The sequence below is a fragment of the Gasterosteus aculeatus genome, chromosome 17, assembly GCF_964276395.1.
Source record: "Gasterosteus aculeatus chromosome 17, fGasAcu3.hap1.1, whole genome shotgun sequence".
Lineage (NCBI taxonomy): Eukaryota > Metazoa > Chordata > Actinopteri > Perciformes > Gasterosteidae > Gasterosteus > Gasterosteus aculeatus.
In genome coordinates, this window is record NC_135705.1 from 7119129 (window position 1) to 7132427 (window position 13299).

The following is a 13299-nucleotide window of genomic DNA, read 5'->3' on the forward strand; positions in this document are numbered from 1 at the left end:
TGTCGTTACACAAAACAGGTCTTACACAGATATAACCCTTTCGAGACAGGCGTGCTCTGTAGTAAAACGTTGGTCAACAATGAGTGAAACCCTTTTTTATTGAGTAAACAGATAGCAAAATACCAAAAAAAAGAACATATTGAGCATATGAGCTCATTATTGTGAACTATGTCTCTCGGACATAGATACCAGCATGATGACACACAAACCATGCGAGTGTGCAGAAAGAATACAGATCTTCATAATTTGGAGACACATATCCTACTCAGTCATCTTATCTACTCAGGTACCAGTTTCTCTCTAATTCTGGAGAATTGCACTCTCATCAAGATGTCTTCAGTCCGTTTTGGATTTGTCTCATTGCTTCTTACGCAGGTGGAAATAAAGGACTCCGCTGACCAGGAGGAGCGGGACGCACAGCCACGCCAGGATGAAACAGTAGCCAAAGCGTCCTTCTTTAAAATCTCTGGATTCAGTAAAAATGTCCTTTCTGTGGAAGGTGAAGATGAGGCAAGCAGCAAAGGTTGTGAAACCTGCAAGAACAAAACATTTGTGTTAAACAATATATATGTATATATACATACATATATTGTGTGTGATTTTATCAAATAAGACTTCAAACACCTGCAAAAGCCTGGCAGAGGCCTGTGAAGTAGAAGAGTCGCCCCTTGGACATGGTGAACAGCTGAATGAGGAACACCAGGAAGGAGACGGAGGAGAAGACCAAAGAGAGGACCATGAGGGCCTGGATGGACTGCAGCCAGTCTGAGAGAGCAGGTTCGGAAAATGAGTGTTGGCCACTGACTCAAAAGCTAAACCACAAGTAGCGCTGTAAATATTCATGCAGAAATACACAAAAAAATATATTTCACAAGTTTACCATTTTCCCTGGTAGCAGCACACAACCAGGCGTTTGTGGCGTTATCATGGAAACAGTTATACCACAGGTCTGTGATTTCCAAATCATCCCAAACCCACCAGGACTGCAGGAGAAGATGACAACACAACACAGGACAAAACGTCATACAAAGATGTTGCATTTGTACAGGGATCAACAGTGACATCTACTGGCAGAAGACAGAACACACAAGTTAATTAAGGCCTACGTTTACGCGTCTCACCTTGTCCAGCGTGGCGATGTAGAGCATGGTCAAGGTGACCAGATGAAGCATGGTGAGGAATATGAGCAGGAAGCCCATGGCTTCTGGGTGATGAGGGACAAATCGGTTTTCCTGCATAAAATGAGTTTTGGTAAAAGTTGGTGGTCTCACGTAGGACCAAACAGTTCTGCAGTCAGAGGAACCCTGTAATGTGGTTCCACATGTCTGGCCTGAAGCAGTGGACTCTCACTGTCTGTCTCTCCCCTCACGGAAACTCTGAGCACTTTCCTCATGCAGCTCGACATCTGCAGACAATCTCTGCCCATGAATCGGCCACAAGCATGCCAGAGGTGGGGGCGAGGGGGGGTGGGTTCTGTCTCCAGAGCCAGTCTGGTCTATGAGGAATAGAGACTGTGTGACCAAGCATGCGGTCTGAAACTTTCTACCACCAGCCTGACAGTATTTGTACTATTTATGAATCGCCATGGCAACATAGTATGCAGAATTACTATCTGATCATTACACTTCAATATGAAGGTCCTACAAACTCATTCCCTTTTCTTATTATTTTCAAACGCTTTCCCCAACGATCCGCACCAAAGGAGGCTATTGACAAAAGGCGTTTATGTCATTATGAGGCAACAACTCTGAATAAGAGTAACAAATGACTCATTCACTCATTGATTCACTTTTTCCATCAGAGAAAATTTTGAGGACCCAAGAAGGAGAAGCAAAATTATTAAGTAAGACTTGTTGTTTTGCCGTTTCAGTTCCCCTAGATACAAGAAAATATCTTAAAACAAACATGAATATGGTGTAATAATTAATAATTAGAAAGTGCACAAACTAAACTCCTTAGATTTTCTAATCGAAAGTTGAGTCAAAAATAAAAAAGTGGGGAAAGTGCCTTTCCCTGCCAGCTCTGTCCAGAGAAGGAAAACCTCTGTTATTGACTGAGGACATTTCAGAGAGGCATGGTTTTGATTACTACGTCTCCTTTATGTAACAGTCTGAGGGACAGACGGAAAGAAAGCCATGAACACAGAAATTGCACGCGCTGTTAAAGAAAATATACATATAAATGTTCAAACAATATCATTAAGGACTCTTTTAGTTAGCATCTGATCATATTTGGGTGTGGCCTGCATCTGATTAGGCTACAAAAACTGCATGAGAAAATCCATCATTTGTCCGTGTAAACATAACTACCAAGACGTTCTTACCTTTCAGCTTTGGTGTCTTCGAGTCGGTACTCTTCAGTGATCTTCTTGGAATTACTTTCCTTTTCCCAGTTCCCAGTATCCACTCTGTGCTCTCTCTGTCCTCACACACGTTTGAGCTCCAAAACCTTTTGATAGAGGGCTGCAGAAGAGGAATGTTGAGTCAGATTTAGGAGGAGTTCTTAACTTCCTCTAAAGTTCCCCCTGCCGTCGCCCTGAAAGTTGTGGTCCTCACCAACTCAACACACACACACAAACCCTTTCCACAATAGCTGTACTGCTGACGTACAATCTGCATTAAAGTCTGGAACAAAGTATGATCAGTCTCTGGCTAAACCCAGCGGTCGTATGCGAGCAAAGGACAATTAGAATCACAAATATTTAACACTTTGTCATAAGTGTAAGTGTTAGATTCATGCACTAACATTTGTTACATCATTTATTATTAAAACCACACGGTTGTGACAAAGCAGCAGATATACTCGTATTATTCATCCAGCTGTGCAGTTTGATGTTCAGACCACAGTGTTTCCAGAGTGAAGCGATTGAAAGGCAGGAAGTCTGATAAGCGCCCACTTTTGTCTGTACACGGGCAGGACATCCGAGACCACCCAAGACACAACGTAGCCTACAGGGATTAATCCCAAGTGTAAAGGGGAGGATACACTCTCCGAGCTCGTTATATTTTAATGCTGTTTGTTCTTCATATTGATTGCATTTAAGTATTCGGATCCTTTACTTTAGAAAAAGTAGCACAAGCAACACTGCAATAATCCCCACAACAAGTCCAGCATTAAAAATGTTACTCGAGTAAACAAATGCAGCTACGTGTGCCGTACTTGAAGCATCTAAATGTTGCAGGAAAAAGCTGCCACTGAGTGAAATAATATCATAAACAGGACATTATTAATGTGGTATAGATCAGTAAGAATACTTATTTATTGTTGTAGTCATCAAGATGGTTCTTAATCTTTATGATCAGTTATACAGTATTTTGGGTTGTTTAATCTGTGGTAACATGAATGCCTATAAGTAAATAGATTATTGTGCCTATGGAGTGGAGTCTTACACAAAGCAATGTTTTTACTGAGGTTCCCTTGTGAATTTAAACTATTCACGATGATGACCATCGCACAAGACGCCTTCACTGACCCACGGAAAGCGCACGATCCCAGTGTACGGCCACCACCAAAACACTTTACCGGACATTGATTTAACTTCACCCCACATCACCCCTCATCACGTGTCCACTCTTTCTTTCGGGTTTTGCGGTGAAAAAGCGTATTATTTATCCGCGTCCGAGTCGGTCCCGTTATTCCCGCGTGTCACCGCGGAGAGGCTCGGATGTTGACGTCACGAGCGGATCTACGTCACGGCTGTTTTTTCGGTGTTTATAGTTTATGTCGAACTTTTTTGAAGTTCCCCGAAAAAATAACTAATGGTGTTGAAGGGATTGTAAAATACTGTTTCCCATTGCAGGAAAAAAAAAGGATCAACCAGAGGTAACGTTAAGGTTATTTACCTGTACACTACCTATAAATAAGAACAATCCAACAACAAGGGCAGCAGTGACGTCATTCAAACTACTGGATTTGTATCTGCACAATAAGTCAGTCTCTTAAAAATGGTGTATTTCTTTCTCCAATAGCTCAATAGTATAGATTTTGAGAATACCATGCAGGTATTTTGTCTCATGCACTGAACGCTCTCTACTTGAAATGATTTTCAAGTTATTCTCAAATTTGTGTTTGCCACCTTAGCTGTCCTATCTTGTCTTTGGTGGAGGTAAAGGTGGAGCAATCAAATCAACATTTTGGAAGCAATCACAAGGAATGTGGCTGAAGGGAGGGACCCAAGTCATGTTGTCAAAGCTGACGTGAAGTGACCCCAAACACACCCTAGTCCACACTTTCAGATGCTAAAGCGTGATGGACACGCGGACGGCCTGTTGGGGACTGAAGCAGAGGCATCGAGCAGCAATGCAAACCAGGTTAGAGGACAATTAGTGTCGTAAAAAGGGAATTATGTACGCACATTGACCTGTGGACAAAATATTTATGATGTGTTGTTCCACAGTTTCCCCTCAAGGGGGCGGCAGGTCACGGCCGGAGTCCATGGAAGAGACTCTTTGGACTCCACAAAGCCTCACAGAGCAAACATACGTTTATTCCTGTATGTCTGTTAATAGACAAAACTATTTCTGCCTCCCATACTAACAAACACGAAGAAGGGCACTGATGTCATCTATTTTGTATCGCTTGAATCAGGGGTGTCAATTGGGTTAGGGTCATTTTAGGTAGGGGGCCACATACTGTCCACTTTGACGTCACGCGGGTCGGACCAGTCAAATCATCGCCGATGGTCCAGATCAGCTGGGGTTGTACGCCATGATTTTATAACGGGCGGTGCTTCCTGGGGGAACGTTGTCGTCGATCACCCTGGTCTAACGCACGCGCTCACTCACAGACTTTTTAGGTATAGCAGCTACTTTTATAGAAATGCAATTTATGTCTTTTTTACTGCCAGTCATTTTTACACTTAGCAAAGTCATCTGGCGGGCCGCGCTGGACCCCCCCGCGGTATGTTTGACACCCCTGGACTAGGTGATTACTTCATTGACTGACAATGACAAGATGCATTGGTAATGCCAATGAGTATATGTGTATATGGAGCAGCTCCACACTGAGCAGGTTCAGGTCAATGGGGCCAGAGAGTGTTTTTATTATTTCCCCTTCTTTAAAATCCCTCCCCACAGCCTCACTCACTCATTGTCCCCCAGGTTCTTTGTCTGCAGAGGGAGGCGGAGTGGTAGAGCTGCTACAGCAGACTGAACAGGTGCAGATTTTACTACCACCGTTATTTGCATGTATTTTAATGGAAAGACACAACTTGAAATGTAGAAGACGGTAGAAGAAGAAGACTTGTTGGTGTCTCAGTTCTCGCATATCACCCCTTGGTCCTCTTGTTACTGAAAGTGCTTCAAAATGACCGACATGAGAGATTCTTCATGTTTGTGCTTAAAACATCTCAAGCAGCAGAGGCAGCACAGAGCAACCAGTCCTGCAGAAATTTGCAAGAGGAACTCACTGCTCAGATAAGATACTGTTTGGAAAAGGAGGAATCTGTGAGTACTTAGAAATGAAGTCCACCCTACCGGAGCAGCAGCAGCTCCTCACAGTGCAGCATCGAGCGGAGGTAGCTTCAGTAAGTGCCCCTGTACAAGTCTTTAGCAGTACGTGATAAGATTACACCTCGGATCCGTGCTGTCACCGAATTGGTATCAATATGTCGGACTTATTAATTGGAGGGAGAGTCAGAACATGTGTGAAGGCAACTCAATTGATTCCGAGCAATGAGGCCTGTAGAGATTTACAAGATAAGCTCAGTTTATAAACTCGGCCAATATGCCTTTTGTGCACAGAGTCAAACATAAGCGATTCACAATTTTTTTTATTATGAAGAACTTGACTATAATGGCTTTTGTTTTCTATTAAACCTTATTCTATCGTTTCAGGTACATTACCTCAAGCAGCACCTGAATACTTTCCTTTATGACCCAGATAACCTCACAGCTGCCGTCTTCAAAAGAGAAAACTGTGCTCAGAATCAAAAGTAGGAGCTTCTTCTTCCGCACGCCATCCATGTTGCAGCGACACATTGTTTAGGGAAGGTTTATGTCTGTGTTTAAAGGTTTTGTCAGGAACATTTTGAAAACACAGTCAGCTGAAAGAGATGCAGACACAACTACAGCTGCGGCAGAACAGAGAAGAAGAAGTAATTTCTTATTTATCTTACCATGTGGGAGAATCGGTAATTTATTAAAACTTCATATGGAAACGTAGAATAGCTTGCATTCATTGTGAGAGTGTTAGCTTAGCGTCCCTGCCTTTTGGAATTAGCTAAGGAAAATCTCTACATTTATTTGAATGTGCCAGCCTACATTCATCATGATGTGCGCGGTCAGTGTTTCCTTGTTCCACTGCTGATGTCTGTACTTTAAACTGTAGGAGTATCCTGATGAGTGCGACACACGTGGCAGCTGTCCTTGTGCTGCCATGTTATCATACCACACACCACTTTTTCTCTTCTTTTTTGCCGTTTCAACTTCATGAGTATTGATATAGGGTTTCAGCGTTTCCAGTCTGTTAATATACTGACTGAGTGATCACAGTAACAAGGTGTCATGGAACATGTTAAACACAGAAGAAGAAGATGACGAACCATAGTGTAATTCCTGTGTTGATTCGCTCTATGGAGTTTTAGAAATACGTGTTGTTATAAAAAGTTGAAAAATTGATTGAATAAATTTCTTTAAGGAAAAAGATGTTACAATCAGTAGTACTGTGGAAATTGAGAAACAACCTCTTGAGAGAAGAAGGCTACTACAACAGCTAAATGAGGCACGAGCCACGCAGACACTGCGAGAACATGCAGACTCCACACAGAAATTCCCTCAGGACCTCAGACAGTTCCTGTTCCTGAGACCTACTGTCCATCTGCAACATGAATATATGCCACTTTGCCGCCCTCGGTATATGCGCTCCGATACACCTTGGCAGTTAGACGAACTCTTTTCTGACATCACGACTCTGAAGACAATGGTCCGTTGTCCACAGGTTTATTGACATGAGAAAGAGTAAAACTAAAACACACAAAAGACATAATAAATACAAATGAAGTGCATTTTCTTTGACCGCTACTTTATATATTTATGCTTATTTACTTTGTTATTTATTTAGTCATATGGACTTTAATGACAACCATAGCAGTGCAGTTACCAACCCGAATGACTCAATAGGCCATGTGCACAAAAATATCCAAACTAAACATTGTCACAAAAATAATCACCTGAGATGATAATGAACAATAAAACAAATCAATACGTACCAACGATGCTATCAAAAAGGTATAGGATGCATGCAGACTCAACTGGATTGAAAAGCTACCAATACAAACAGCAGTTCTGAGCCATATTCTTCATTGACTTCCTGGTTCCTGTCACCTGACAAATTACATCACATTTCCTGTTTTCAAAATAAAACATAGCATTGATTTAACGTTTGTGACAAAACAGCCACAGAAATGTCAAATTGTAAATAAATGTACAATAAATGTACAAAACAATGGACAAGAAGGATTTCTCTTTCTATTCAAGTTTAATTTTTTAAGTCAACAGCTAAATTATTGACTTGAGTAACTTCTGAGTTAAACATGTTGCATATTCTTATTAAAAACAAACACACACGTTGTTACAGTTACAATCTATACTGCAAATTTATCTAAAGACATAAAAACAAGACACCACTGACATTTGCAATGCACCCATTTCACAACCCACACAAAACGTACCACAATGTCTATCTACCCTTTGAGGTCTATCTTTAGGTCTTTAGGGTTTTTTTTCATTGCAAAAATGAAAGCAGCACAGCAATTGTTTCTTCTAAACTGGCCATCTACAACAATAATTTGACAGGTTGGCCTCTTGCTCTCTTGAACACCAGCAGACAATGGCAAAGTGCAGAGCACTGGCCACAACACACTGGTAGAACATCTCCAACAACAACAACATCCTCAAGAAAAAGAGTCGACTCTTCCCCTTCTTGTAAACAGAGTTGATGTTGGCCTTCCGGTTCAGTCTGTTGTCGATGGAGACACCCAAGTACTTGAACTCCTCCACTATGTCCACTTCCTCACCCAGAACTCTCAATGGTTGTGGAGACATCGTCTGAAGTCCACCACGCTCTCTCTTGTCTTGGCCACGTTCAAAGTTAGGTGATTTCTACCGGCCCACTCCACAAAGTCCTCCACTACGGCCCTGTACTCCTCCTCCGGTCCGTCCCTTATGCACCCGACCACTGCAGAGTCATCAGAGAACTTCTGCAGATGGCATAACGCAGCGTTGTACTGGAAGTCATTGGTGTAGGAGGTGAATAGGAAGGGCGACGGGACAGTTCCCTGTGGCCTGGTCACTTACTACCACATCAGACAGCACACGGCCCTGTCGGACACACTGCGGTCTGCCCGTGAGGTAGTCAGTGATCCAGGAGATGGTGGACGCGTTAACCCCCACCCCCCACCAATTGCAAAGGGTCAAGTGATGATTTTAGCTGCGGCCGAAGGTGGACCAAGACCAGCCTCTCCAGCACCACATGGGATGTCAGGGCAACTGGTCGACAGTCATTGGATGTTGCTTCTACGCGTTAACGTGGCGGCCTGTGGCATATCTACCGACCCCCAAACGCTGTGATTCTGGAGTGACGCGAATTTGGGATGGTGCGGCGCGTTTGTCGCGTCGAATTTGGGGCACAGATGAAAACATTGGAAACACAAATCTGAAAAAAATTGAGGATAAATGAATAGTACAGTAAGCTGTACGATACATCCTCGTACCCATAATGCGACCTGGAAAAACTAAGCAGGATATGTGCCTTTTTTACAAAATCCCATCACTGTAGTACATTATAGGGTTATAGGATAATTGAATTGTTTAAGGACACACTACTATTAAATTTGAAGTAAGTAAGTGTTATTATGTGCATGATAGGTCTCCCTCAACTATAAAATTCCATAAATTAAACAAATAATTAATGCATTTTATGTTTTAATAAATTACACAACTCCGGGATAGGTTGCTATGGGATGTTATTTTTCTCTTTACAAATTTATACTTCATTACGTCTTCAATGAACGTCTCCCACATTGCTAAAAATGCCACCGGGAAGAATTCCAGTCATGTCTGTGATGTGCTGCACCAGTGCTTCCTACTAGTCAAAGTCCTGTGGTTGTCCCGCCAGTTTCCGAATAACCAAAATTTTTTCTACACTTCTGTATAAATGGGGTGTTTGGCCTGTTTCAGAAATTGGATTACAATAACTGATGTTTTGCATGTCTTTGTCATTAAATGTTGCAGCTTGTATAGAGATTCAGTGTAGTAGAAGAAGTATAAAGTGACATAAAAGGCAAAAACTCGCTTATCAGATGTAATTGGTTACTTTTCACCAGAACATGAACAACGAGTTCCTCATAGAGCTCTCCTCTAACTGCTGGACTCAAAGTGTACCCAATTGTAATGAATGAATTACTTCTTCTATCTTCTACCAGGAAAGCATGCCCCACAGTTCTTTGATAAACACTAACCACACATCCTTTGCATGGTTGTCTTACAAAAAAGGTTGCAGTGGCACTTACATTCTACAGTGCAATAATCAATGTGAAGCAGTTGACTTCAAATAATTTAAATCAAACCTGAGTGAGTGAGGTGCCATTTTGAACTGAATATCAGACAAATAATAAAAAAATAAAAATAAAACAAAACTACAACAGGAAGCAAAAATGGTATGTATGAAGATTTGACTATGTAATCAAAATCCTGGTTTTAAGACATTGCTCAGCAGAGCCTGTCCCGTTTCATCGAAAACACACAGAACAGGTTTTTCCTTTCCTACCATCTTTCCATAAAGCAATGATCCGATGCAAAGCGAACATCATGCATGACAATTCGAGGGAAAGAGACGGTCTGGATTGTCATCGCTGATACTACTGCGCCCAGCAAAAAAGGGGCTTTTGGGAAACCTGATTAGCAGATAAATATTTAATCCTGATCAATTAGCGCAGACAGTCGAAAATTCAAATGTAATGATTTGACGTTCTAATTCACTAATTATATATATATATTATACATACATATACACACACAGACAGCAATATTTGCTCTTTACATCCAAAACACACTAACTTGTACGAAGTTTATCATAATATTTTGGTGCCCACAGCAGACGGGTGACTTTTATGTCACTCCTGTAGCCGATGCTGGTGTCCCAGCAGTACTCCGGAGAGAGCACCCTGCTCGGCTTGTGGAGCCACATGTACTTGTTGAGGTGGCTCTCGTCGTGCCACAGGGCCTCCACATTGTTCCGTTTGTCCTCCAGGATGCCCTGGTAGCAGGCGTCGGTCAGCGCTTTCACACTCTTCCACGAGCCTCCAAAGATGGCAGCGTGGTAGTAGAAATCGCCGGTTTCCATGTACGCCCGGGACTCTCGGTTGCGGTCGTAGGTAAACAGCGTCGCTGGAAGGTGGTAATAGTGGGCGTGGAGCAGAGCCACAGAATCTCCCAGGGCCTCCGAGCCGAATCTGCCGGTAAACACCTGATCCACATCGAAGCAAAAGACGTGCGTGCAGCGGTGGCGAATGTCCGACTCAATGACGTTCGATATGGTTTTCATTCGCATCATGGAGATGTCCTGCCACCTGGAGCTCCTTCCCACTTTGATGACTTTAAGGGTTCGCTGGGAAGCGAGCTCGACGTCTGGCACCTTCTCTGGCACGTCGGTGAATACGTAATATGTCACGGGCAAACCCGGCATAAAGTGCTGCTCTGAGGAGTTCAGGAAGGTCCCGAGGTAGGCATCCAGGTACCTTAGATGGGAGGGGAGACGAGGACAAGGTCATGTTCACATCCTGCATAGTTGACCCCGATTAATGGGGCCAAACAGCAGTTGATGACACCAGTTTGACCGTTATTACAGAAAACAAACCTGCCCACAGCAAACACTGTCAGAGCCACGGACGATCCTTCCATCTTGTGCTTCTGGTCATAAAGGTCAGGGTCAAACATTCCTTCCCAAATGACAGGCGCCTTCCAAGATGTACATGTCTGCACGTCACGTCTGGACCTGCAAAACAGGGTGGGATCGGATTCTTTCAAACCCACAGCTTCTACACACATTCCTTCACATGGCGTTTCCTTACAAGTCTTTACCGACACGCAAGTACATTAAAGTAAACAAAACAGGTAGGTAGAACACGAAGAACAAAAAAAACAAAAAATAACTTTGGCTACTGACTTTTTGAATATTTAAATAATTTCATTACGGTTGAGAGAATTCACAGCTTAATTATATGGATAATGCCAGTGTATTGTTGTTATGTTTCAAGAATTCTGTGATAATATCATTCCTAGACTTAAACTTAAAAACTATTTCACGGATTGCTTTCTTTAACACTGAATATTCAGTACACTGTACCATCTTCAGTTATTATATTACACTATTACTCATTTACAAAAGACAGAAATCCAAAGGGGACAAGTCCAAAACCTAGAAACATTCACTGTTCTTTAGTATAGCATAAATGAACCGTTCAATAGTAACCAAGAAAGCTGCCGATTGTGTAGATTATATCTACTAAACATCAGTTTTTTTCCTGCCTCATGACAATCTGTGCAGACGAAATGTAACTTCTTTATGGACTTACCCGAGGTCCAAGCTGGCGTCCACGACGTTGTCAAGAATCAGCATCTCTGCACTTTTCAAAGTGCATTTGTCCATAGGTATGAAACCTATCAACGTTCTGGTACAAAAAAAACAAAATGATCGCCATTTCAATTTTGTTGCGTTGTCATTTATGCATAATAATGTATCGAGTGCATTATTGGGTTGGAATATGAATATAGACTCACCTCACAGATGGACATATCAAGTAGTAAACACTGAGCGGGATGAGAGGTATGCAGAGCACATATTTAAAAAAAACCTTCATCTTCTGAACAGGTCTACAGGAAGAAAAGAAAACCACAAAGCCAGATCAATTACGGAGGTGAAATATTCTACATGTTGATTTAAAAAAAAAAGAAGAAGTAAATACCCGATGGTAGAAAATCGCTGCATTGAACGAAATGTAGAAGAATCAGCAAGGAACCATTTTGATAATGAATTATTAGCACGCTAAAGCCGTTGACCACCCCTCACTTTTGTAGGACATTTTAAATACCAAATGATCAATATATAATCCGAGCTGTGTCTATTTACACATATATACTATAATGGCATTATTATAATTAGGTCGAACGAGTTGATTGTATGCTTTGTCTTTTACCGGAAGTACAATGCAACAATACTATTCTAACCTTCGCATAAAGCCTGCGGTTATTAGAAATGTGCCCAACAAATCATCCAACTCAAGTTAAAAAAGGGGAAATGCGTTCGAGCAATCAAACATATATTATCCACTGAACAAACATTTTCCATTACGCTCCTACTGGCAAAGTTCTGTAACTTACCCGAGTCGCCCGCAAACATACATCAGATGTCCAAAAAAAAAAGGGTAGTCAGGTGAAAATTCTCTATCTGGATGTTACTGCGTAACAGTAAAGAAAGAGGAAGACAAAAAGCAGTGGCTCGCTCCGCTCTTCACCGGGCCGCCGTGCAGGTGCGTCTCCCTGCGGCGTCTTTTTTGTTTAGTCTTTGAGGAAGTGTGGGAAAGGGGTTTCGCGCGTGTGCGTGTGTGTGTGTGTGTGTGTGAGGGTTTTAGTTCCGAGTGTAAAACGACCTCTCATCCTGTAAGACGTTCAAATTAGCGAGTAAAATGCTGAGTCATAAAAAAATGTTTCACACATTTTCCAATTTACCATCAAATGGAAATGTATTATGTATTTTCTTTGTTAGCTGCTATACTTTGATATACTGAGGGTCTGAAGTTCAGCTCTCCTGTTTTTCCAGTCTCCCGGCTGCCTGCTTTTGGTTTAAGGTACTTCAGGTCAGCAATGACACTCCTTTTGGGGGAAATCCTGGAGGGGTTCTACATCTTTGGGCATTGAAGAACTGAGAAGATAAAAGAGTAAATATTTCTACAACTAAAAGAGATCTGAAACTTGCAGAGCTTAACAATGCTTTGTGTGTGCATTTTTGTTTATGTTAAATTGTTATGAAAAAAGTAACACATAACTAACACTGTGAATGTACTGAAATATTGTTTACAAGTATCACAATAGGTGAAAAAAACTCCTCTATCCCCAAATTCACCTATTTGAGGGAACAGAAACTTTACGCCAGTTACTAACGAACCTGTTTTCAAGTTATGGGCAGACGGGAGCATTGGAAAGATTTCAGACTTGTATGATGCGAAACCCATACTCGTTTAAGTTTTAATGGAATCAAGCAAAAGTTTAGAATAGCCACAAAGATTTTTTTTAAAGCATCTTC

General features: G+C 41.8%; 2 protein-coding genes across 6 annotated transcripts; both read right to left on the reverse strand.

Annotated features, from left to right (window-relative positions):
* Nucleotides 1-80: 80 nt before the first annotated feature.
* emp3a (epithelial membrane protein 3a (MAM blood group)) lies at nt 81-7304 on the reverse strand. 5 transcript variants are annotated; one of them, XM_078091847.1, is made up of 6 exons: nt 7208-7304; nt 2324-2462; nt 1122-1232; nt 881-983; nt 625-765; nt 81-533 (listed from the first exon to the last, which is right to left on the reverse strand). In XM_078091847.1, the coding sequence occupies exons 3-6, from the start codon at nt 1197-1199 to the stop codon at nt 358-360; spliced, it is 498 nt and encodes a 165-aa protein (XP_077947973.1). In that variant the 5' UTR covers nt 1200-1232; nt 2324-2462; nt 7208-7304; the 3' UTR covers nt 81-357. The 5 variants fall into 5 exon arrangements, with proteins under 5 accessions (XP_077947973.1, XP_077947974.1, XP_077947975.1 ...); XM_078091848.1 differs by lacking the exon at nt 7208-7304 and adding an exon at nt 3544-3686; XM_078091849.1 differs by lacking the exon at nt 7208-7304 and adding an exon at nt 3554-3675.
* On the reverse strand, nt 6922-12632 carry LOC120835170 (alpha-1,3-galactosyltransferase 2). Its single transcript, XM_040203820.2, has 5 exons — nt 12378-12632; nt 11778-11870; nt 11573-11668; nt 10855-10992; nt 6922-10735 (listed from the first exon to the last, which is right to left on the reverse strand). The coding sequence occupies exons 1-5, from the start codon at nt 12398-12400 to the stop codon at nt 10051-10053; spliced, it is 1035 nt and encodes a 344-aa protein (XP_040059754.2). The 5' UTR covers nt 12401-12632; the 3' UTR covers nt 6922-10050.
* Between the last annotated feature and the right edge of the window lie 667 nt (nt 12633-13299).